The 26,397-nt window shown below is 43.8% G+C and overlaps 1 protein-coding gene across 7 annotated transcripts in view; it reads left to right on the forward strand.

Annotated features, from left to right (window-relative positions):
- Nucleotides 1-26,397, forward strand: part of PTK2 (protein tyrosine kinase 2) — a 336,960-nt gene that overhangs the window by 294,202 nt on the left and 16,361 nt on the right. For 5 of the 7 annotated variants that reach the window (XM_059723705.1, XM_059723704.1, XM_059723702.1 and 2 more), the window contains 4 exons: nucleotides 6,732-6,843; nucleotides 9,630-9,716; nucleotides 10,798-10,935; nucleotides 13,566-13,697. In XM_059723705.1, coding sequence (XP_059579688.1) covers nucleotides 6,732-6,843; nucleotides 9,630-9,716; nucleotides 10,798-10,935; nucleotides 13,566-13,697 — 469 coding nt within the window. Of the gene's footprint in view, nucleotides 1-5,533; nucleotides 6,040-6,731; nucleotides 6,844-9,629; nucleotides 9,717-10,797; nucleotides 10,936-13,565; nucleotides 13,698-26,397 lie in introns of those variants that run through there. The other 2 variants (XM_059723707.1, XM_059723706.1) reach the window with 2 other exon arrangements.

Below are 26,397 nucleotides of genomic sequence, written 5' to 3' on the forward strand. Positions count from 1 at the left end.
TGTCCACCCCAGCTTAGAGCTGGCGAGAGAACAGGGTAGTTCAAAATTACAGCAGCTGCCACTGATAGCAATGTAGCAGCATTGCTGTTGTAACTACTGAAGTGGACAAAAGTGCACCAGTAATATTCTAGAATTGGTAGAAAGATGTGGGCTTTGTCCCAAGGGTTTAAAGTCTGAGATGTTACATGGTAGGCTGGCTGTAGCCAGGACAGAGGCGGGCAAGGTTCTTTGAGTGGCTGTGATATCTTTTATTAGACCAACTGAGTGGTTGGAAAAAAGTTCTTTGCAAGTTTTCAGGTGCAATCACCCTCCTTCAGGCATAGGGAGTCTCTGCTGCTCTGAGACTCCAAGGAATGAAAGATGGTAGGTTAGAGTTAGTGCAGGAAGATGAGGTGGAAAAAGATCAGCCTTCCAACAGAAAGCTTTCAGGTCACGCTGTTCAAGGATCCATGCTATTTGGTGATTCAGGCATGTCATTAAAAATAAATGTTTGGTTAAAAGGTTTTGCCAACTTGTTTCTTGTTGGCATCAGGAAGAAAGTGTCTGAAGGAATGTGAACAAGAGAAGGCTGTCATGCGGTGGGCCAGAACTAAGAGCATCTGATTGGCAAGGGGGATCATGAAGCAGGCCAAGAATGAGAGGAATTGTGGGTGAAGAGTGAGAAGGAAGGCAGTGGGGATCAGCAGGGATCCTGGTTTTCTGTTTTAAAAATCACAAATTTTCTGATTTAACCCCCCCCCCCCCAAAAAAAAATCCCAGATTCTCTGAATTAAAAACCCCAAAACAGGATTTTTCCACAATTAAAAGGAAATGCCACTATATACAAAGGTATCAGTTGAACACAATATTTTATTGATACATTTGCAATTTTAAAGCCATTTGGAAGCCTACCAGTGCCTCAATCATTGTAATAAAATAAATTCTAAATACCTATATAGTTTGATGTTTGATTTTTGGCTTTTTATCATGGAAAATCAGAGCTCCCCTTGCCCCCTTTGCTCATCAGAAGGTGGATCCAGCTCTGGCTGCCCCCACCCCCGCATAGGATCATAGAAAATTCAGGCTGGAAGGGACCTCCAGAGATCATGTGGTCCAACCCCCTGCTCCAAGCAGGTCCAGCCCCAATTACATCATCCCAGCCAAGGCTTTGTCTAGCCGGGTCTTGAAAACCTCCGAGGGCAGAAACCGCACCACTTCCCTGGGTAACCTATTCCAGTGTTTTACTACCCTCCTAATGAGAAAATTCTTCCCAGCCCCCTCAGCATTTTTGTTCCCCTCCACTGGACTCTCTCCAATTTATCCACATCCTTTCTGTAGTGGGGACCCATAACTGAACACAGGGCTCCAGATGTGGCCTTCCCAGTGCTGAATCGAGGGGAATAATCACTTCCCTTGATCTGCTGGCAACGCTCCTACCAGTGCAGCCCTGGATGTTGTTAGCCCTCTTGGCAACAAGAGCACATTGCTGGCTCATATCCAGCTTATTGTCCCGAGGGCCTTTTCTGCAGAGCTGCCGCTCAGCCAGTCACCCCCAGTCTCTCCCGGTGCATGGGATTGCTCCGTACTAAGGGCAGGGCTTTGCATTTGTCCTTGTTGAACCTCATGAAATTCCTTTTAATCCAATCCTCCAATTTGTCTCATTCACTCTGAATCCTAGCCCTACCCTCCAGAGTATCTACTACTCCCCCCAGCTTAGTGCCATCTTCCAGGTTGTTGATTAAGACATTGAACAAAACTGGCCCCAGGATTGACACCTGGAGCACCATACTTGATACCAGCTGCCAGCTAGACATCGAGGCATTGGTTACTACTGTCTGAGCCCAATGCTCCAGCCAGTTTTCTGTCCACCTTGCAGTCTATTCATCCATCCTGCACTTCCTTAGGTTGCCTGGGAGCATGTTGTGGGAGACTGTATAAAAAGCCTTGCTAAAATCAAGGTACACCACATCCACCGGTCTCCCCGCATCCACAGAGCCAGTCACCTCATCATAGAAGGCAATCAGGTTGGTCAGGCATGACTTGCCCTTGGTGAATCCATGTTGACTGTTCCTAATTACCCTTTTTCTCCTCCATATGCTTAGAAATGGATTCCTAGAGGAACTGCTCCATGATTTTTCCAGGGATTGAGGTGAGGCTGACCGGTCTGCAGCCCTGATACGCCAGTGTCCTGCCCCTACCATTACCCCTCACTTGCAACCCACAACCCCCAGTCATCCCCCCCTCCTTCCCCCGGCACCCCCCCAGCCCTGCCAGAGGGGGCCCCAGCTGTCAGGGCTAAGGGACCATTCTCAGACTCAGGGACGTTTGAGACCAATGTCTCTGCAAGCCCACGGCCTCTACACACCCCGTATCTTTTCCACCAAGGAAGAATAGAGGATCTTTAAGCAGCTCTAAAATTTGTTAATCTTTGGCCACTTGAAGAACAGCAATTGCTTGAGGAGGCCCCTTTTGCCTGCCCAAGTGCCTGTAGGGCTGCTTTATATTTCAGAAAGACACCAGCCCCTTTAGACATAAGAGTTACTGATTTCTATATGGTGAGTCAGTCTTAAGCAATTAGGGATAATCATGTTTCAGAATTCATATTCCCATGAACTTGCAAAAACAAGCCTGTTTCTCTTTGGGTTTTTGGGCACATAGTTTCTACTTTTTTTCTGGATACCTTCCAGACTCACTTTTAAAGATGGAGGGCCCAGGCTGGGCGTATAGCTTGGAGCCAGTGGAAGAGTAAGACCATATTGCTCCTGCTTTGGCAGAACAGTGTTTTTCTTCCCCTGCATCAGACATGGCTCTGATGAAGGCAGCTTTAGTACTGCTTTGCCAGGCAGTATCTTAATTGAAATTTCACCCACTTGGTACTGATTCACGCCACCTGGTTCACTCCTCCTGGTTCCAGATGGCCACACGAACAATATTTACGGCTTCTTGTGCGTTCTGAAGAGTGAAATTTGTGAGATGAAAACCTGATCTTGACTGTTGATCTTATGCTTATGATCCTTACTGCCTTTCTACAGAAGGGTCAATGAGTCTATGCAGCACAGCTGATGGAAATGACAGGTCCCTGAATATTGGGAATTAACCCTCAGGTCCTGAAGCCCTGCCTGTTTCTACAAATGCATATCTCTGAACTGCCCCCAACCTTGCACACCGGTGCAGTCAGTGCATTGCCTTGCATTTGTTTGTGTGGCTGTTAAAGTCAGTTTATTTTATGCTGTCCTCGCCTTGGCAATATGCTACAGGTTGGGTTTTTTAGCAAAGCCATAGGTGCAGCGTACAACAGAAGCTGCGCAGCAGTCTTCACCGCTACATAGCCACATTATTTTTGACTTTGTGCTGTCAGATCACAACCTGAGTGTGTGCTCATAGGGAAGTGGTTCTTTAATCTCTGCTGCCAAAAATATTTTGGTTGGGGTTTTGTGCTTGAGGTGGGCAAAGCATGGCTTTAAACGAGCCTTGTCGAGCGGTCTGGCATTTCACCTCTTGCGTTTCCTCTCAGCACTAAGTGAATCCAGTACCAGACACCCACCGCCCATCTCCTTCCTGCTTCTAAAAACAGCAAGGCTTGAAAACACTCGCCGTTGCTATGGCAACATAAAGTCCATTAGGCCCCTGTGTCAGCCAGTAATGAAGAAGCCCTGGTTGCAAAAGGAACGAGCGAGCTTGTTATGCTTCAAAAGGCTACAGATGTTGCATGGCTTCATTGCAGGGATATGCAGTTAAACAAAACTGACTGATTCACGCTATTAAAATCTGCTTGTAATGACCACAAGAGGATGGTGAAATTAGCTGGTTAAACAAGGTTGCAATGGCCTTAACTCTCACTATGTTATGTATTACTGTTAACAAACCAGAGACAACAGCTAAGAGTGATCTGCTAAGAAAGCGGTGTGGAGCGAGCGCTGAGTGCGGTCGCGTGTCTCCAGCCCGTTCTTCTAGTGTCTGTTGTGTTTGACATCTGGAGACTACACTGGTGAACTGGACAAAGAGACATCGACTGCCAAACCAGTACCAGCATTAACCATGACTTCCCACCTAGTGGGGCCTGCCTGAGATTACTAGACTTATTTTCTGCTCCTAAGTATAGAGAAACACTGCAGGATCTTGGGGAAACTGCTAGTAAATGTTGCGTTTGAATGTGATGTTCCAAAAACGTACCCCGGGAAAAGGGCTCTTTGTAAGTAACTTGCCAAATGCATTCGTCGAGTTAAGCGGACTTTTGAAGACTTGAAACTGTAAATTAACGTCTGAACCTTGCCAGGAAGATGAGCTCAGTTTGATCGCGCTACCTTAAGATTTGGCATGGAAATAAGAACAGAAATGCTTCTGTGCTTACTGTGGCTAAAAATATGCCTGGTTTGGGAAAATATGCCTAGATTTGACTTCCTGACCTTCTGTGAATTCAAACTGCTTGGAGTACTTCACCAGCTGTACCGAGCGATGGTCAAAAATATCTCTTGACGTGCTTTTACTCCCATCTATGGATCGGTCTTCCCATTATACAAACAAAGACGTCTTTGTAAGTTATTTATGTGCTTTGCTTTGAGCAGATGAAAACTTCTCAGAGGCTTTCCCACTTTATATTCTCTTTTTGTGGTGGGCAGTCTAAGGCACTCGAGTATCTGCTGGGCTTCATCTGATCAGCCTTTGGCCAGAGTAATCCCAGGGAGTTTGGGGAAGGGGGGCAGCATCTCTGCATCAGGCAGGGATGCTCATGTCTGGCCTGACTGAGTTGAGGTTCTGGAGCAAGAAGCTTGGCCTGTGTTCTGAAAACCATCATTTAAGTCTGGATGCAGTATTCCCAGCACAGCCATTTGGACTTAAGTCAATTTTATTGCTTACTCGGGTATCACGGCAATGAACATAATAGACAGACAGACGGACAAATAAGTGCTAACGTTAATTCCCGTTTCTGTGAACAGTATCTGGGTGTCCCATGATAAGTTGCATCAGCGACGTGTCCACCACCCTAAAAGTCTGATGTGCCTCCACCGATTTTGCTTGTGTTTGGGTCTGTCCAGTGTCTCGGAGGCTGTGTTATCAACCTGTCCAAGTACGTTATACGTAAAGCATTCAGTTTTTCACAGGCATATGGTGGGTGTCTTGAAAAGTCATCATCTGCTGTTCCTGGTTATCAGGGCACACAGACTGATTCCTTATGCCGCGTAGTGATACGTGCCACACATCTGTAATACGAACCTGGCCTTGAAAGCAGAGCTCCTGCTAGGTTTTGATAGTTTCAAGAGGGATTTTAAGTTTCAAGAGGGATTTTTATTTTAAAGTGGTTATTTCCTTACTTCTGAAGACAGGACAAGGAGAAAGAAGAATTTTTTTCTCTCCCATTTCATCTTTTTGGCTGCTCTAGCTGAAGCTTTACCTTTGCAGCAGTTGCAGCCGAACTACTTGCATGAGTTATTTGTCTGATTTCTGTTGGGACATTTCGGTGTTACTTGAGCAGTGATGGATTCAAATTGCAGCAGTATATTTAAAATAGAGTTTGGTCGCAGTTAGATTGGTTTACTTGTTTTTTATGGATATTTTTTCAGCTGCTTCATGGTTTTTGGCTGAGTGAGAAAAGGCAGAGTACTAGTATCCAATCAAGCAAGAATTTATTTTTGAAATGAGCAGTAAAGTTCCCAGATTAGAGCAGACGGCTGCAGCTGATCTCATCCCTTGCATGAGTAATTCTGTGTGGGTATTTAGTGGACTAAATCAGAAGGTTATAAACTTTGAATGAGCTTCTTTATTAGAAACCTGTAAATGGTATTAAAGATGCAGGAATTGCCCCTTTCGAGGATTGCTTTGATTGCCACTCTGGAGAAGTCAGCGTGTACACGCTCAGCCCTCCTCTGAGCTCTGAAGAATCCACGTAGTGTGCAGTTCTAACGAATTTGTAACTCCTATCTGAAAGCTGCATTCTTAGTATTTTTATAATGGCAAATATCCAAGATTAATAATCCACATAGCAGAACTGGGAGTAGGCTGCAGCAAAGGCTGCGGTATCATGTTGAAGTTCAAACAGGCTTTTTAATAGTCCGAACAGTGGTAAGTAGCAAACAAATTCTACTTCTGGTTCGTATTTTTTTGAATATTTACATTCTGGCCTGAGTAGTTCGAGGCTGAACGACTATCGTCATGTATTTCTGTTTGGCTAAAGTTATTTGTTAAATGTGTTCCTGGTTAAACTGAAATGTAAGAAGGCAGAGTGTGCACGTCCTTTTTCTGTTTAATTTGCCAGTAGGATTGCTTGCATAGCGATCGTATCTGCCTCTTGTTTTCTAGTTTTGCAGCAATTCAACAGAATATTTCCATAGGAAAAATAAAAGTGTGCATGCAAGTATCTGCTTGATTAATGGCCTGTTGAAATTTTTCACTATAATTATACTTATGCCACCAGATGAAAAGAAATGTTAACGTGAAAAATAGTTTTGTGGTGCAACCATCATTTTCTAAAAGCATCTTGTATTGCTCTGTGTCTTGACATATCAAGATACTTGTATTTCAGACTCAAGTTCCTAATTTTGCAAAGGTATTCCCCTCATATTAATGTTATGAAACATAACCAGCCCTCTCCCGGTCTAAAAGCAGCCTTATGTGTCTTGTTAATTCCCTGTCAGTTTGCATGCTGGGATCCATTAATTTCGAGGAAGTGTCTGGAAGAGAATTGAAGATGAGGTGTATTAGGCGCTGAACCAGAGAGTTACTTATCTGCACTGTAACATTTGTATTCTCCTTAGTACAATACTGGAGGAAGAGAAGCTGCAGCAAGAAGAACGAATGAGAATGGAATCAAGGCGACAAGTCACCGTGTCGTGGGATTCAGGAGGATCAGACGAAGCCCCTCCCAAGGTAGCTATGCTTGGCTTTCAACACAGACTTTATATTAAGCAATATTGTTGTTTTATTCTATTTACCTACTAAATACCATTCAGTAGCAAAAGAAGCCAAAACCCCCCTCCCTCTTCTTGCCCTGTGTGATGGTCTGCTGCTAATAACGAGGTGTAACTAATTTTGTAATGTTTTAGGCAGATTTCACTTGAAGGATCCAACTCCTTATGTGCCAAGCTATTAGACCCAGTTTGTATTGCAGTTTGGGGCTGTTAAGCCAGACGGCACTAACATTTCTCTTCTTTCCCTCTTCCCAGAGGTTTGTGTAATTTGCAGGAGACTAGCACAGCTAGTTATTAAATTGTTTTGGCCGGGGGCTAAACATTTTTCTTTCTGTCTGTGTTGCTTCTTATAAAATATTAGCCAGTGACATCCCCAACAACTGTAAAGTCAAGTTTTACAGCAACAGAGTGAGTTAGGTAAAATATTTCCTTGCCTTTTACTTTATTCTGAGTAGACTGTTGAAATTCCTCTCTGAAGGCTCTGCCTGCAGATTAATGGGATTCTTATGGACTCCGGTTTGCCCTTTGTTTCCCTGTCACTGATATATCTGTCCTGTCTGGACACTACAGCTGTACAATCCTGGAGCCTAATAGAATTATAAAAATACTGAGCACCCTCCACCCCTTTTCAGTAACCTCTTGTTAGGAGTCTCTTGGCACCTTCAAGCACAAATCTTGTATTTTGGCTATGCTCTTTTTTTTTAATTGTCACCATCAAGGTGCCAGATATCATCTCTGTCTTAATCAGTTCCCTGATCATGAAAACCTGCTGCCTATAGCTGCTCCTGTTAGCCTTACTTGATTTTGCTGCTTTTGCCACACACATCCCAAGTAAGTTGGGGAAAAGGTAGATTTTCTTTTACCATCCCTAGCTTGTTGCCCAAGGGTTATAAGCCCACTCCTGCACTTTGATAGGGTCAAGAGGACAAGAGACTCGGGCCAGGGAAAAAAATGGTTTGAATGTTTTGCTGTATAACAAATGGAGGTGAACATAAAAAGGCCACTGACCTAGTCACTCAGCTAAGGTTAACTGTCATGATTTGGTACCTATATAAATTGTCAGTGTTGGACAGATTAAACATTGCATTTTTAAGGCTAGTCTGAGTGGACTGAATGCTTAAATTATCTAATGAATGAAGAATTACAATTCTGTTAAGAAAGCACGTCACTAAAGCCTTTGAGAATGGTATTAAATAGCTTGAAATGTGAAAAAGTGTGCTTGCTCTGAAGCCTGATGCCCACATTATTGTATTTTCTCTTTGGATGAAAGTTTTAGCTCGTATTTGCTCTTGTTCAAATGACTCTCTTGACATAAGTGAAATACAACAGCTAGGCTAATGCGTCACTTCACAGAACTTCTCCATAAAATATTAAGGATCTCTACTATTGGCATGTTAACCTAGTTGGTTGAATGTTGTGAGCGTGGGATTTTAATGTTGATTTTTATAGGGGAGTCTAGACAATCTTCTAGTGGTAAAGTTTGGTTTCTTCTGTGATGCATGAGTTTTAATTGTAACTCAACTCGGCCCTTGTACTGACAAAAGTTTTCAAGGCCAAAATTATGATATGGACATACCTCATTTCCTCCATGCTTGCATGTAGAAGCCTTGCAAATGCAGAATCGTAGTGAAGTTTTGCAGAACGCGGTGATAAAATGATGTAGTTCCAGGAATGCCGTGCTGGTGTCCTTTAATGACACCGTGGATGGCTTCAGCCATTTTGCAGAGTTGAGGGAGTTGTTACAAGTGCCTTTTCTCTGCACTTGATTCCTTCCTCCCCACAGCACATACCTATAATCCTTCATCTCTAAAGAAATAAACTGAGCCAAGCTAACTTTGAGCACATGTCTATATGAAAGTTGCCACTGGTGACAGAATCGGAGCTGATCTAACTGCATTGCACTCTAAACGGTATCTCTGTCGTCTAGTAGCCATGAACGGACACGGCATGGCATTACCAACAAATTGTGTGCTTTTTGGATGGCTGTGCAGAAAAGCAGTCATCTTTTCACACAACACTGCTCGGTACCTCCCTCTAAATTTCCTCTGGCTGTTTATGTTTCTTCATCTTGGAGCAGACAGGAAGTGTTGCACTTACTCCGAATATAGAAAGCAATTGGTTGTCTGATAGCCAGCCAAAAAAAATCTTGTGGCCACTTGCCAGCAACCACCTGCAGTCAGTGTTGCTCTCCTTCCTAAGAGCAAATACTTCTAGCTGTCTCACTAGATTGGGAATGAGTTACAAAAGAGAGCAAAAATAATTAGGGTGCTTTGGAATTCATTTTTTGGTTAAAAGCACCTTCCATTTGGGACAGTCAATTACATGAATGTTAAAATCAATCAGAGCTGACTGAATCCCTCAGGATATTTTCTGTGAGTAAATAATTTGATTTGCTTTACTTGTGTTCCCTTTAGACCAGATTCTTGCCAAAGCATTTACTATCAAAAACATTCACCAAAAGAGCAAATTGATGGCAAATAGCAGCAGAGCAGAGCATAGATGATTAATTTTGCAATATAAGCATTAACACTGGGGACCTGATCTAAGAATGATGCTTTTCCAACATATCCCATCAGACCCAACCAGCACAGTTCAAGATGTTGCAGACTTGAGATGAACTGCTCACGAAGTCATTTTCACTTGCATTTTGAAGGAGAAAAATTGCCTTTTCTGAAAATAACTTACTCTGTTGTATCTTGCATATAAATGCTGTCTCTCATAACGTTCACCCCTTTGTATTTCAAGCCCAGCAGGCCTGGTTACCCCAGCCCGAGGTCCAGCGAAGGCTTTTATCCTAGTCCACAGCACATGGTTCAGCCCAATCATTACCAGGTAACTTTGTGCCTGCCTTCAAAGTGTTAAAGTTATTCACTGCTTGCCTGTGATGGATCTGATTCTCCTCTCGCTCACGTAAATTTGGCTCTGCTGAGTTCAACGGGATTACTTTAGATGTAGACCAGAGCTGTCCCGTAGGTTTATTTTGAATGGCAGTCAGCTCAGTGTTTTGTTCGGCTCTCAGCTACAGCGAATGCTGTTACAAACTTCCTCTTGTTCACCAAGGATATTCAGTGCTTATGTGACGCTTCACACTAAGCTACAGGTAACTTTCATGTTAAAATAGGATTAAATGGTTGAATTGCTTTGGTTTTGTTCATGCTCTGCTCCTTCCTAGTGACATATTTGAAGCATTTCAAATGTTGCTAGAGCATTAGAGACCTTCCAGGCTATCTCATCGTTTACAGCACAGTTTAAATGAAGTCTTACCCCATCAGAGGATATTTAAAAAAATATTCTGTTGTGAAAACATTGAGGTTTTAATTTTGTATGTAGGCAAAATACATCAAGACTCGGGCAGTATATTTTCAAGAAACTCTTCAGTTGCATTAAAGCTGCTTTGATTTTTCTGTAGAGAAGGAGCTGTCAAGTCATCCTGCAGCTAAATAAGATAATGACATGCTGCCACTCAGGATTTAAGCCTGTAACGTCCCCCGGGGGGTACATTTTAGCATCGTTCCATAGGGCGACATGAGCACAGCTCCCATCATCACTAATGAGAGTGATGCATGTAATTCCTGATGCTGAAAATGTACTGATACGTCCTTTTCTTGTTCATTAAGGGATTTTTATGTTCTGTGTTACTGGGGTTAAAACAGCCCTTTTAGTACTGTTTTGAGGACGCTTGTTCTACCAGCAGTATGTGTCTTATTAAAGGAATATTTGTGGGTATGTCGTTTTGGCTTGAAATACTGACTTCCTTTTCTTATTTTCTCTGTTTTTAATGGACTCAATCTCTTTCCACGATGCACTTTTTATTATGCTCTTGTGCTTGCCCATTAAGTAGAGATGTGTTTCCATGCTCACTGATTAACTGAGAACCTTAATGCAGTCATCAAACACTCTCCTTTTTATGTAGGTTTCTGGATATCCTGGTTCTCATGGGATACCAGCCATGGCAGGCAGCATTTACCCCGGCCAGGCATCTCTCTTGGATCAGGCAGATTCCTGGAACCATCGGCCTCAGGAAATATCCATGTGGCAATCAAACGTGGAGGTAACAGGACTGTTCATACTGTACCAGCATTGTGCACTCAGAAGTGTTTCTTTCTTTTTTTTAATCTAAGGAAATCAAGTCCATTTTCTTGAGATGAGAGAAGGGGGGAGATGTTTCGTGATAGAAGCAGGGGAGTAGGGGTCATGCCTGGCTTCTTCCCTGGCACTGTCCATTACCCTGGCTAAGCAATAGTTAGGGGTCTGCTAATCTCAAAGCGGCTGCCAGGTGATTTTGTGAGCAGACTGTGGAGCTGGCAGGCATTTTTGTAGGCTCCGATTGGCCAAGGGACCCTGGTGGCCCCACTCCTCGCAGCTGATTGGCTGTGCAGGCTGTCTGTCATGTGGCCCCACCCCTTGCTGCTGATTAGCGGCAAGGGGTGGGACCCTATGATGGAGACAGCCTTCAGAGCCAATCGGGGCAGGAGCAGCAGCCATCTTGCCGTGCCAGCAGCTGCCCTCCCACCCCTTCTCCCCCTTACCCCCAGTGGGCTGTGGCCGGGCCGCAGCTGTCACAAGCTCTGCTGGCTCTCCAGAGGGACTCAGCATTGTGTTTTCAGGAAGTTTTGTTTGGAGTTTTCTCGTGGAGCCCATGCGTCTTTGCAGAGCCTGCCTGAAATCACAGTTTCCGTGGAAATCACACCATTGTGATTTCAGTAGGTCCCTAGTTATAGTGCCTCTGTGCCTCGCTTTACTCATCTTTGTAACTGGGAATTGAGGCAAATGGGGACTTGGTTATGAAGTGCTTTGGGTTTACCCAACACTGGGGAAGTGCAAAGTTGTTCTGTTCAAGGGGAAAAAAATCACATCAGACAAAATATGTATAAATTGATGATTTATTCATTATTCTGTTTAAAGAATATACGTTGTCAGTGATTCCCAGTGCATCTTCTGAGCTCAGGGTTTCTCCACAATTACGTAGAACTGAAACGAAGTATCTTAGAAACCAGCATTTGAGCTGCATTTCTGCTGAGTGCATGGCACGTTTCACAGCCATATTTTACTTACAGTCCCTTTGCTTCCTCCTCTCCCTTCCCCATCGTCTCTTCTTGCTCAGGTTTCTCCATACAAAGTTAATTTGTTGTCTCTGAACCATGCTCTGTAATGCATGAGTAGTCATGAAAAACGATTCATTTAGCAAAATAGGGAATATCATGCAGGTGTTGTATAAGGAGTCTCGGGTTTCTTTTTAATTTTTGCTTGGTTGACTTGACCATACATTCTGCCTGTCTCACTGCTTCCCAGTACCTCCATAGTATGTCTGGTATAGGATCCCTCCACAACCTGGGAATAGTTAATCAATGATAAGTGGCTGACACATCTCTTACATGGGCTGTGTTTCACCCTAACCCCCCTAGCGGATCATTTGATTTCAATGGGGCTACTTACAAAGAAAGATCCCACGCATTTTCACTGAAAGCAAAGGAATCTGAACCTCTAGAGGCATAAATCAGAACAGTATGAGAATATGGTATACTCCAAGCCGGCTCATCACAAATATATTTTTATATAAATATATATATACGTTTGTGATGAACCGGCTTGGAGTATACCATATTCTCATACTGCTCAAACATATATGAGGGGAATATATATATATATATATTTCCCCCAGCCTTAATTTGACCCTTAAAACTTAAGGAGAGTGGGCTGCCAAACCTTGTTACTCTTCTTCAAAAAACCCTAGCCTACATCTTGTCATTAATGGCTTCAGAACAGCCTTCAGGGGGTCACATCAGCATCTTTCAGCCCAAATCATGCCTTTGTAGAACTAGAAGTTTGTGACATCTGTTGATCCGTAGAAATGTTCCTGTGAGATGTTTTGTACGTGCCATTTAAGCAGGCAAGGATTTTTGTTTGGGCAGAAGCGGCAGTGATAGTTTATGTGCAGCTTTTGCTAAGGTGATCCAGTAGAATTAACAATAAAGTTGTGTATCGTATAATAACAGAATGACACGGTTTGTGGTTGTTGATAAAAGCATACAGTAAAATTACATGTTCTACTAAGTTGAGCAAAAGTAAAATTGAATGTAATATATGATCATATATAAAAGTAAAGTGAAACTATGTAAAATAGTAAAACTAAAAATGAAAAACAGGGAATTCTATTTGATTTTGGCCCCTATTCTTTCTGTAAGTAGCACAGCTGCACCTATGGCATATAAGACAGGCTGTAAGTTGTTAGAGAGGAGCCAAACTATTTTTTTCTTCATTAGCCCCGTACTTAAAATGTTCCACAAATGGAGAGTTTGGGTGGAAGCATTCCCCTCGATGTTAAAACCACAGCTTTTTATTGTTGCCCCAGACACCGACAGTAAAACAGACAAGCATATGCTTATTTCCCAGTCTGAGTAAAATGCAAAGTATAAAGTGGTACCAACATTGCTAGAAAATGAAATGGTTTTTTTTCTTAAATCTGTTCAGTACCAGTAATTTTAAGCAAGGTAGAGAAATAGTTACCACCAGAAGCCTCACGTTAAAAGGGACACTTGAATTTGTTATAGATATGAGAACCCTGCCTCACTCTTATAGGAATTGGTTTCCTATGTCCGTTCACAAGTTTCCCGCAGGACACTGTTCGGTCCTGTGATTTCTACCATGGTAGCCAAAGACAGCCTTAACTTTGCTCCCTAGGATTCTGGCACTTTGGACATGCGAGGAATGGGACAGGTTCTGCCCACACATCTCATGGAGGAGAGGTTGATACGACAACAACAAGAAATGGAGGAAGATCAACGTTGGCTTGAAAAAGAGGAGAGATTCCTGGTAATTCCTTGCTTCATGCATTGCTTCTTTCTTGTTCTGAATTACCAGTTAAGGCCTATTAAAACTGATAAATTCTGTGCAACGTGAGCATGAATTGATCAGATAGATATCAGTTAACTTACAGCCTTGACTTATTTGGGTCACCCTCATGTTCTAGTAATTTCAGAATATGTCTCTCTTAACTATCCATTATAAAATTAATTATTTACTTATGAAACAGTTAGTTTGAAACAGATTTTAAATGAAATGTCAACCAGGGAAATGAATCCAGTTTTTGAAATGTCTGAAATAGTTATTTTCCTTATGCCCTGTAGTTGAGTCTTCATCACATTTGGATCTCTCTAGATTATAAGGTGTAGTAGTAGCTACTTCTGCTAGTCTGTGGGGTCTCCAGCTTGACCCTAAATTTACCATGCTCAATCCACAAGAGACTGATGTCATTTCACACCTGCCTGGCACCCATGGCTCTGAAACCTGGCGTGTTTAATATTCCTTTGGAGGAACAGGAGAGAGATTAGTAGAAGGGATTTTTAGAAAAAATGGGGCATGGCATGAGTGAGTAATCGTTCTTGTTGTTTGTGAAGAGACTCTTTCAGGGCTTTTTGTATCACTGGAGGAGGGAGAACAAACGTATGTGTAGGTGGGAGCTTTTATTTTCCTATCTCTGTAGAAACCTTTTCACGCTTTGCCAAGGCCATAGTTGTACCTTTCTGTCTTGGAAGGTGTACTTAGGGACTATCAACATGTTAGTTCCCCAGTGATCAGTAGTACCAAAAAACCCCTCAAAGTTCAAATTCTCTGTTTAAACACCTTTCGTGCCAGTGGTTGCTGGGGAAGCCACAGAGACGCACAGTCAGACCACGGGTTGGGAAACAACTCACTATTCTAGTCTGCATAGGTGCTTGTACAATACTCACCGTCTGAGTGCCCTCCAGTAGTGCATAATGTCAGATGACTAATGTCTGTCATATGTCCGTTCTCATTCTTTTTCCAGGTTTATAGAACTGTGTGGAATGCTTGGGGATTTTTAATGTGATGTATAGCTATAAAATATGCATATCCAACATTATGTTGCTTATGTGTACGTGAGAGAAGGCGAAGTCAGGTGTGTGCCTTGTACTTTAAAGCAGAAGCAGCAAGATTTGTGGTCCTTCGTTCCATCAGGAGTTCATTTACTGTCTCGGGCTAGCCTCCAGAAAGCTCTGTCTCCTGCACACACGAGTGTTACCTTCAATGTAAGAGGCCTCTCTGCCAATCAGCAACAGGGAGGTGTGCGGGGGAGCCTGCAAATTTAAAGGAGCCACTGCACAGCCCACTTCTGCCACAAATTCTTTAGGCCCTAATAACAAGTAGGGATCTACTCAAGTTGCACGAATTGTGAAATCGGGCGATGTCTGCAAAACCCACAGTGGGGAATAAAACGTACTAAAAATAACGTGCTGACTCCAGTGGGAGCCAGGAGTCCTCCTAGCCAGGCAGCTTACCCAGGGGGAGAGCAGAGGGAGGCTGCTGATGCAAAGGCAAGCAGGCATGATGGCTGCTGCCCCCCCCCCCCCACACGGTTAACTAAGGACTGCTTGTCACGTGACTCCCTGCCCCCTCTACCAATCAGATGGGGGGGTGGAGCCACTGGGGCCCCTCAGCCAATCGTGGGGGGGGGGCGGGCGGGGGGGGGGGGCTGACCACAGTAAGCTCTAAAAAATGGCTGTCGGCCCCATGGTGTGCCTACAAAATCAGCCAGCTGCCTCCTTGAGTTGTGTAGACCACTAATAATAAGCTATTTACTGTCCTTGTTGGCTACTAAGGGCAAGATTTGTGCATGCTAGTGGTGCCTGATAAGGAGACCTTGCTGGCCTGTAGCACAGCTTCAGCAATGGCTTAGGAACGGTCATTACCTTTTCATCTTGTGTGCGTCATCTTTCGTTTTCTGCCATTGGTGTTCACGTGACCTGCCTCCAGCCAAACTAGAAGTAACCTTGATAGACTGTGGGAACAGCCACGTTATAATTCGCATTCCTCAAAGGAAATGGATATGCTTGCACACAGATATAACACCGTATTCATTCACATGCACCTTTTTCCTGAAAATTAGCCGTCCAAAATCGGGGTGCATGTCATGAGCAAGAAAGCTGCTTCTCATGCTGGAGTGGCAGCAGGAGATGCTGTAAGGGCAGCCATGGGCCAGGCTCAGCACTGGCTCACCCAGGGCTGAACGCTCCAGCGTGGAACAGGGCTAAAACCTGTCGTCTACCTACTGCAGGGGCAACAGCTACAGGTTTAACCCTCCCTTAAGTGAATTGGCAGCTGCTGTTGGCTGAGCAGCAGGGGGGCGGGGAGTGATGCTGGCAGTGGGACTGCTCAGTGCAGCCAGAGGATTCAGCCCTCGATGAGCTGATACCATAGCAGAGACAACCCTGGAAAAAAATCTTTTCTTCCTTCGTTCTGTCTTCTCTAAACAAGAGCTGTGTCTTATTTAAGAGAGTGTGGTATGCGAATAAATATGGTGACACAATCTCAGTTTGGTTAGTCACCAAGGATGCTCCCCCTGCCTTCAGTTCTCCCCCTGCCAGCATTTGTCATTGTATGTATTGTGATCCTAGACTACAGGTGTGTATTTGGATGCCAGTTGTAGAATGGATGCTGATTTCTATATTGGTGAGAATTGTAAATTAAACAGGCTAAAACTTTACTGGCAAAATATGTTAGGATCCATAACATGTTGCATGCGAGAAAACTTCAGTTAACAGCAAGGCATTTCTTAGATTTTTTTTTTAAAATGACCTTCCATATTAAACTCAGGCTGCTGACGTATTTATCTGGAATGCCATTAGAGTAGAGGAGCAGCAATATGTTTCTAAATGCTCACTTTTCCTATGAATTATGTCTGGCTGGCCAATTAGGTTGATTTCATCATGTCTTTTTTGATATCTTCAGCTGTTGTCGGAGTGGGACTGTTCTCCTAGAGCAGGGGTCAGCAACGTTTTTGGGCAAAGTGCCAAAACCCCCACAGTCTCGACATAAAAGATGTTGGTGCACCAGGGACAGATGACAAGGGAGCCATGAGGGGCCCAATCCTTCTGGTGCCAGTGCAGCCCCCCCACCCTTCCCCATCGTGCTTCCCAAGGTGTGCATGCATCCACCACTGGCAACAAGCCAGGCCAGGGCTCCGGACCCCAGTGCAGCTGCTTGCAGCTTTGCAGCTTCCTGCTACAAGCAGCCCAGGCTTTGGGCAGGCCCCTGCCATCTGCCATGGAGCCTGGCCTGCTCGCAGGGGCTTGCAGCCTCCCCACCATCTGCTGCAAGCAACCCATGCTCCGTGGCTGGCAACAGGGGCCTGCGCACAGCCAGGGCCAGCTAAATGGCTTCACATGCCATGCTCTGGCACGTGCCAGGGGTTGCCAACCCCTGCCGTAGACCCCACAGGCACACATCTCATGAAGTCTGCAACAGGTTCATATGCATAATTCTGTAAGAGCAGAAGCAGTGTAAGCTTTCTCGTGGTAATTTTATTGTACCCAGGGTGGCCCAGGAATATGAGAGAAGCAAGTTTTGTGAGGTGAGGTAGTATCTTTTATTGGGCCAGTTTGTTGAGAGAGCACAAGAGAGAGGAGACATGTTTTCAGGCAGCGAATGCACTTCATCAGGTCTGGGGAAGAAGCACAGTCCAAGCTAAGTACAAGTGAGTACAGTTGCTCTCCTCTAACCCAATTGTGCAAATGGCATTGGACCACTGGAAAAGGGCCTGGACAGTTGTCACCTGTGGAGCAGAGAAGTTGGCAGGGAGATGTGATAATTAAGTTATAATGAGTCATAAAACTAGTGCTCTTTAAGTTAGTGGTTTTTGGTGTCCAGTAAAATTATGAATTTCTGTTCCATGACCTGGTTTCGAAAGGAATTGTCCTTTAAGGACAAGGATTGAGAGGTCGGAGATGGAGTGGATGTTTTTAAAAAAATGTGTTCCCATTGCAGATGGAGCATTTCTGTGTTCAGCATTTTTCTGTGGGGACGTGTGCTGTAGTTTACTTTCCATGATGGCATGCACATGTAGGATCCACAGATTCGGATGGGTTTTTCATGTTAAATGGGGAAAAGAGGATTGTAGTGGCAGTAAAGATGCATTGGCAGGTTTTGCATTCATTGTCTTGGTAAGGTCTGATTTTATTTGATGTGGAAAAATCTGCTCCTGATGATGAGTTTGGCAAGATTTCATTATGGGGTTGTTTGAAAGCTGTGAAGAGAAGGTTTGGGGAAATGTCTTTCAAGATCTGATCTTACTGGCTTGTTCTAGGCATTCTTCGGGGGCTGGTGAGAAACCATATCCTTGTACCAAGATTTCCTATCTCTGGCCCTTAATTTTTTCTTAGAAAAAAGTGTGGAATTTATTGCTTTGTCAAGAACATTGTTGAAGCCTTCCTTTCTAGAAAACAGTACAAATCAGAAAGCCTCCATAGAAATGTGGTTTTTCCCCATGCTTGTCATAACCAGCTTTCAAAAGACTACTCTTCCTTCTCATCTTAGAGATCAAGAGATGCTTCAGAGCCTGGTTTCAGTCTCCCTTATACAGTTTTGAACTAGTACAGTTCCCCTGACTATAACAGAATTGTTTCCAGTCTGAACTAAAGATCATAATCAAGTCAAAACACTCCTGGGGATCCTGGAGACATTAATGGTTCTTCCGCAGAGAATCAGACTCTTCAGGAGGACACTTACTAACCAGCTAATAATGTATGTACTGAAAAGAGACCCTAGCGATGATGGTACAAGTACAGCCACCACGTATCAGGAGCAACTGGGACTTTTCTCACGAATTCAGAATTCTGTTTTCTCCAACAGAAAGATGCAGCTCAAAACAGCATACAAGCCTAATTATTACCGATATAACGTTTGCTGTTAACAGGGACGCTTCAAGTAGGAATGAAATTGTAGTAGCATGGAAATGCTAATTATTGCAGGGGCAGAGATGATGTTATCTCTGAAAGTAGCTCATGTAAAACCCAATTTGTTGAGTATTAATCGGCTGTCTGTACTTAAAGAGACAGAAATTCATTTTGGTTTTCTCAGCATTAACTGAATTCAGTATTCTGAAATCCTGCCTATAAAAACAGCGTACAGATCTCTCATGGGCTTCAGCTAAAACTAAGTCTATCAATAGAGAAGCAAGGTTAGAGTTTTAGGATAAAGAATTAGTGAAAAATTCATGCTCGGAGCCAGAAGAGTCTACCCTGGGGAGATGGGAAATGAAGCAGGAAGTGGTCTGTTTGCAGGCACCCCGCAGCACTCTTCTGCACGGCTGACATCAATCTATTCCTCCTTCTATCTGCTGGGAGGGCAGGCATATCACATGCTATGTGACCTGGGATCTCTTTAATTGAAGAATCAAATTATCCAAGAGTCCGGTGTCTCTCAGAACATCTTTACAAAACTCGGCAACCTGTCTCACTGAGGAACTGAAAAAGGAAAGGCAGAATTCCTCTACATCTTTTTTTTTTCCCTTCTTTTCCTTTGTATGACAGAAAAGTCCAGGACCCAAATAGAGGAACAAGGCACCACTGTACTGGCATCGTACAAACAAGGAATAAAGAGAGTGTCTGATCCAGGGATCTTACAAGATAGAGCTATGGAAGAATCAGAGAGAGAGTGATGGGGGAAAAGTAAAATGATCGCGTTAGGTATAACAGATAGAGGGCTTTCATTTTTGCTTTTCTAGTCCTTTCTTTTGTTCGTCAGATGTTCTAGGGGACAGAGCATGAGTCTCCTTGCTGGTCTGGACTGTGATTTCTACAATGTCACTGAATTTCTGTTCCTCCGTCTGAATTCTGAGATAATATTTAGTTCTTGCATGAGCCCAGGGAATTAAGATCCCACTCTGGACTGCAACATAATCCCTTCTCACATGTCAAGTTATGTATGTTTTCACACAAAAACTAGTTAAGGTTTCTCAAGTTTGTGCTTGCATTACTGTGAAAATACAAGAAAGTCCTAAACTAAACAAGCTTCAAACCAACACAGTTTCTGTTTCCAAGCATTATCTTAGTGTCCCGGTATATTACTGTGTGTTACTACACCTGACCTCCTCTCCAAAGCACTGTTTCAACTCCGCAGCATCAAAAAGCCACAGTCCTACCATCTGATCTGCATAGGTGGATAATGTGCAGCTACGTGGAGAGGGGGAAGTCTTGTGGAGACTGAGGTTTACACAAAAAGGATCAGATTATAATATCGATGCCATAATGCATGTACAGCACTTATCTCTGTGTGCATAATGAATGTGTAAGCAAATCTGGCAATGCACTGAGTTAAAAGGTTTTAAAATGGTCCTTTTAAGACTCTGATTTGTGAGTTTGACTCCTCTGGGTTCTATCTACCAAACTGACTTCCTGATTTTTGAAAACTGATTGACTTTGGAGCTGTGCGTGTGTGCACATGCATGTAACTTGACCCCAACGCAGAACCTGCCACAGCTAAAGGATGGAGGTCAGTAAGTAGGTCTCCAAGGAACTCATCAGGGGCTCCATCAAGTAGATCTAACTTATCCAAGTAGTGCCTAAATACTGTGATGATGGAATACCTTATACCAGAGCTGTCAAACCTGTGGCCTGCAGGCCACATCCAGCCCACAAAGCTGTTCCACCTGGCCCACGGCACCAAGAGGGGCCAGAAATTTGGAGGTGGGAAAGCAGACGCAGGGTCTGCTGCCAGATTTCCAGGGACGGAGCCCCAATGGGCACACGTGTGGGCGGCAGAGAGGTAAGTGGCAGCTGTGTTAATCAGTCGGCTCCGCTCCCCCCGACTCCCCTCCAGCGTGCCTGGTCTGGATCCAGCAGGGGAGGAGCAGGCAAGTTTGACACCCCTGAGGAAGCACGTGTGTTGGCACAGGGTCTTGTGCACACTGGGTGGTGTCACTTCAAATTAAGCAGCACAGTGTAGACAACGCTAGATTATATTCCAGATAATTGCAGTGACAAATTCTAGATTCAGGGCCTCTGGCTGGAAACATATGAAATGTTCCTCTTCTGTAAACAGCCTTTCTAACGATCTAGTTACCCATTTACATTTTCTTCCCAGTGTGGATCTTTTGCTGGCATGATTTTGCCCTGACAATGCGCGGTTGTTTTTTCACATGTTTTTAAGCAATTCTCTCAGCACTTGTGGCATCAGACAGAGCAGGGCTATCTTAAGAACTCTATATTCCCTACTCTCTTGCTAACTGTAGATGAAATAACTTGCATAGTTTCCTTATCGTGTTTGTTTCTGTTTATTCAGAAATTCCCACTTGGATGCGGTTCAGTGTTTGTCCTGCTCTGACGCTGAGAACAGTAACTTGAGAGTAATTGATGCGACTTGCTGCTAAAATAGGAGTTAAGTTTGTAGCATGAGAAAATCCACTTTAAGTTGATATGGCTTGGCATACGCTAAAAATACCAATATGTAGATGGTTTTTATTAGCAAATGACTAAGTAATGTAAATATAATAGCTTGGTTCAGTTCTTCGGCATCTGCGTCATGTCTGAGCACTCCTCCTGAATTCCAGAAGAATTCAGATATAAGATTGTTACAGACAAACAAAAATCCACGTATTTGAAAAGGTTTTAATTTGCTGTGAATTATCACCAGAAGAGTAATTTAGTTTCTTCCTGATCTAGAGAGATCTGTAGCAAGAGCAAGCACCAGGTAGTATGCTTACATTTCCATTTTTGTTTAGTTCCGTCAGTATTTTTGCAAGAAATTTTTGCTCACCCCCCTTCCCACCGCACCTTATTTGAATGATCGAGAGGGAAAGATTTCACACCACAAGAAGTACATGAAATGTTCTCGGAGATGGTTGTAGCAGCAATTAGCATTAGGCATCCTGAACAGGATTGGAGCTGGAACACCCACTTGCCAGTGGCAATGATAGGCTTTCCCTCTGAAAATAGAGTTCCATCTAAAAATGGAGTCCTAAATTGCTAATTTATTAAAATCAAACATATTACCCTTCTCTCATGGTTTTTCCTGGGGCTTTGCTAAACATGCTGGCTTGGCTGGATGGTTGTAATTCATGAGAGTGAGCAAACCAAAAGCAGAGGCGTAAGTGGCCCATCTCGTGGTCTGGGCAGGACTGCACCCCCAGCACGCTGCACCTTTCCGACTCCAGCTCCAGCAGCAGAAGCAGTACAGGAGCAGAGGTTTGCTGCTGCTGAAGGAGATGTCATCTTCTTTCCCTTTTTCTTTTGGTGCTGCCATGCATGTCAGTTGGCCAAAAGAGGAGGTGACATCTCCCCCAGCACCAGTGAACCTCTGGCTGCTCCTCTCGCACAGTGTGCCAGAGCCAGAGCCACTGAAGGGAAGGTACTGGGAGTGTGAAGGAAAATGGACAAGAAGGTGAGGGGCACCCATACCTCCATCTTGCTGCCCTCCCCCCCAGCAGCACCTGGGGCTCGTGCCTCACTCACCCACCCACCATTATGTTAATGTGCAATAGTTTCCTTAGGAATTTTCCTTCCCTTATACCTTACCTCTACATATACTGTCTGGCCCCAACAAGCACTGGGAATGCTCCGCACCTGCTGTCCATTCAGGGACCGTGAAGGGCAGTATTTCCCAGCCCCCTTAAGCATCAGAGGGGATCGTTTTGTCATGTAGCTGCTGTCACCTGGAGCGTGACTTACTGGAGTCTCCAGGAAGTTCCAAAAAGGAGAAGCAGGGTGACCACGTGGCTCAGGTCCATGGGGAGGAAGGAGAAAAGCTGGACATTCAGAGCGGTGGAAAAAGAATGGAACTGATGAATTTCTTTGATGTGAGTGTGGCATCTCTTGATCCCGGGGAGCGTTGCATGCATTGCAGCTGCCTAAGAGGGCACAGTTTTAGGGATCTCCTTGTTAAAATGCTGGCAGCACATCACTGTCTTAATGGTAGTACCAAGAGACTAAAAGGATCTGTGAAGCCTTAGCACTTAAAAAGATCAAAGCTGCTGTAGAATCAGTCTTAAAGTGAGAGTTTGATCTTGGAGGTTTTTTTCACTCGATTTTAGAGAGATTGCCTTCTGAACTCCAACTTTGCTAAACTGGCGCCCTACGGCTATACACATGAATAAATCAGAACTGGAATCTTGTTGGGAGATCATTAGAGACACATCCATGCTTGTTAGGCATTCAGCGCGGTAGTCTTAGACTGAAGCTGAATATTTTTATATTGCTCTTTACGTACTGAACTTCCTGAAACGAGCACGTGTTGCAGGCTGGTACCCATCCCCACTCCCACTCGGCCTCTCAGCCTGGGCTCGGTTTAGTGAGGTTCTTTCTGGGTAAGCGGAGTGGAAAAATGGAGTGTATTTAGTAGGGCATTGTCTAGAAGATCTAGACTTAAGTGCAGCTTTGCTTCAGAAAGCCTGCATACTGCAAGGGGCCAAATGTCATGCCTCAGTTTCCTGTCTGTAAAATGGCAATAATGCTTTCCTATCTCACATAGATGTTGCAAGGACATTCTCTAGACACCAGTGTCCAGTCCACAACAGCATTTGCAACAGGCACTTGACTCATTTCAGAACATAAATTCTAGTTTGAAATCTTCCAGCTGAAATGAAGGGGAGTTAAATGCTCATGTCTACTTGTGGAACTGGCCCTAAGGAGGCCAGAAAGCATCCAAGTAAAGGGAGTAGGGAGTAATTACACCAAGGATAGCTGGAATATGGATTTTGGCAAATGGAAACACTCAAAAGTAGGAGAATCCTTCAAGGTAATGTGATTGCAGTCCAATGGCATTGCATATCTTGGGTCAGCCTGGAACCACTCAGGACAGTGCAGCTCTTTCCATTGATTTCCAAGCTTGGAAAGCCAGCCTCTAGAGATAGGAGTGTGAGCCAGAGAGCATTAGCAAAGGGGGGAACCTCTAGGTTTATGTGGCAGTATGTGCAGACGTTCTTTTCTTGAGGCAGTTTTCTAAGGTTTCAACTGTCTCACGTACCTGTCATACATGACTTCTGTTCTTTATATACGAGTCAGAAAGCACTGTTGTATAACCCCCATATTTAAAGTTCAAAGTTGTATAATATAATAAACGAATCACAGTAAAAGTGTAGTTTTTTTGCATCCTTTATTTTCATCCAAGCACTGTACTGAAGCTGAGAATATTGGGCACATTTATTACAGTACTTCCTTCTCCTGTTTATTTAGTGTTGGAGAAAAATGCATCTCATTCTGTCTAGCATGTAATTGTGCTTATGCATGTTTTAAAAATTTAAAATATTCAGCATTATCTCAAACACCATCCCAGAGGAATGACTAAATTCACCGAAACTTAATCCTTAAATATCACTCGATCTGAATTATATGGTAGTGACCTGGAGGCTTTTTCCACTTTGTCCCAGAGCCTGTTTTTACATGTTTAAATCAAACAAACAAATTCTGAAAATTATCTCCAGACCTGGTGGTAGTGCAAGGCTCTTTGGTCATATTCATTTACTGAGATTGTAGAAGTTGATCTTTTTCTTTAGTTTAAATATTAACATATAGTGAAAAACACACAGTTTATTTTATATTCTGCATATTGGAGACCTACACAGATGCTAAATGAAACTCTTTCACTAGAAAGGAAACTGGAACTTGTGATGGAGGCAGTGTTGGGATTCAAGCAATTTGGGTTCAGACATAGGCCTTTCTGCAGAGCACTCCAAAGTAATTGGATTTCAATGCTTCAAGTTTTATACTGCGGATGGGGAAAGGTAGGCGTCTTCAGAGGTTGATCCAGAAAACCCAGAGGGGCTCAGAGGAAAGCACTTGGCAATGGTGAGTGTGTCTGAATTCCTACCCTCTCAGGAGCTTCGCCTCTGACTCATGCTGCACTTTAGGTGGCTCTGTTAATTTGCAGTGCAGGCAGCCTAGTCTTGCCCCTGAGGGTTGGCGGCTGTCTGGGAGGGAGGGAGGTGGTGCCCATCTTTTGCCTAGCAATGTAGTGATTAGAGCATTCACCCAAGCCCTCCTCAGCCTGAGGGAATTCAAACCTACCTTTCCCACTTCAAGGAGGGTGTCCAAATCACCCTGGCTAGAGAACGGTCTGTCCTGTTGAAACTGGATAACACAGTGCAGGAGGCACGGGCTAGAAGAGCAAGCAAAATGCACCATGCTGATGTAGCATAGAGGTTGTGACACCCTCTTGGGAAGGGGAGTCAGGAGCTCTGGTCTCTCTTGCCAAGGTTATTCCCTTCGGTTTTGGGGTTTTTTTTAACCAATGACTGTCTAATGTGAAATGCATACACTGATCTATGACTGGCTGGATCTGACCCTCCCATGCTTTCTTCCATAATGAGTGAATGGAACCTGAGTAGTTTTAAATAAAACCAGGGAGGTATTATCTCCAAAAAATGAACCCCAAGCACTATGCAGTTCCATGTGCTTCATCAAAATATAATATTTCCTTATCAGCATTTCTCCATGTAAGAATAGTCTCCTTCCCCTGATGCGCACGCACACGCACACAATTCCTGCATAATTTGCACTGTGCTTAATGCAGAATGGGCTTGTTTAGTCTGGAGAAGAGAACCCTTCACCTCCCTGCAGGGGGTTGCAAAGAGGATGGAGCTGGACTGTTCTCAGTGGGGGCAGGTGACAGAGCAAGGGGTGATGTTGTCAAGTTGCAGCAAGGGAAGTTTAGGTTGGATATTAGGAAAACGTTCTCACAAGGAGGATAGTAATGCACTGGAACAGATTACCCAGACAGGTTGTGGAATATCTCCATCCTTGAAGGTTTTTAAGCCTCGAGTAGCCAAAGCCTTGGCTGGGATGATATAGATGGGGCTGGTCCTGCTCTGAGCAGGGAGTTGGACTAGATGTGACCTCCTGAGGTCCCTTCCAACCCTGATTTTCTATACTTCACTGAAAGGAACAGGCTTTTCCATGTGCAGACCTTGCTGTGATGGTTAGACATCAGAATAAGTTGTCTTTCTTTGTCTTGGCATGTTAGTGACATTAAAGGAATTTCCTTGCTTAGCTGAACTTAGTTCTTGGGATCAATATTAGCTGTTGTTTCTGGACTTCCTATTCCTTGGCCTTTCCCAATAAGTATACTGGTAGAGGGGGAGAGGAAGTGATCCATTAAGTCAAAAACTACATAGATCTTTTCCTGGAGCCTTTCATTTTTTACTATTTAAAACTTGAGCTTCTCCTGCTTTTAAAACTTAACAAATTGTGAATGTGTCATAACAGCAGAAGAGCTTTGGATCCAGACTGCAGTTAGCTTTCTGTATCCCTAACGCAGTGTTTAAAAAGCTCCGGTAATTGGCCCCATTTGCAGGCTTGGAGATGGAGCCAAGTACATATAAGCCTTCCTCAAGCAGGAAACAGGAATTAATGCGCAGCATTTCTCATCCTGTGGTTGAAATTTTTGCTGTTGGGAAGAAAACACAATAAAAAAACGACTTCGGCTCTGCTGAGAGAATTAAAATGCAGGTTTTCCAATGTTGTGTTGGGGAAATGGTACTATCAATATTTATCTAAAGCATTTTTATGTGGGAGCAGAAAGTGGCTAGCTGAGAAACTGTTCTTTAGAAGCCTGTTGAGACGTTTGGGAACGGTGCTTGCAGGAGCATGTCAGGAGAGTCGGGCGTGTGGGGAGAGGAATGAGATAACATCTGTATTTAGTCAAAGTGTAAATTTTTCAACAGTGCTTTCTTGCCTTTAGGACAAACTTAATCGTGGGCTGTGTGAATCTGTAATGCTCTTATACA

Source organism: Alligator mississippiensis, chromosome 3 (genome assembly GCF_030867095.1).
Source record: "Alligator mississippiensis isolate rAllMis1 chromosome 3, rAllMis1, whole genome shotgun sequence".
In the NCBI taxonomy this organism is placed as follows: domain Eukaryota; kingdom Metazoa; phylum Chordata; order Crocodylia; family Alligatoridae; genus Alligator; species Alligator mississippiensis.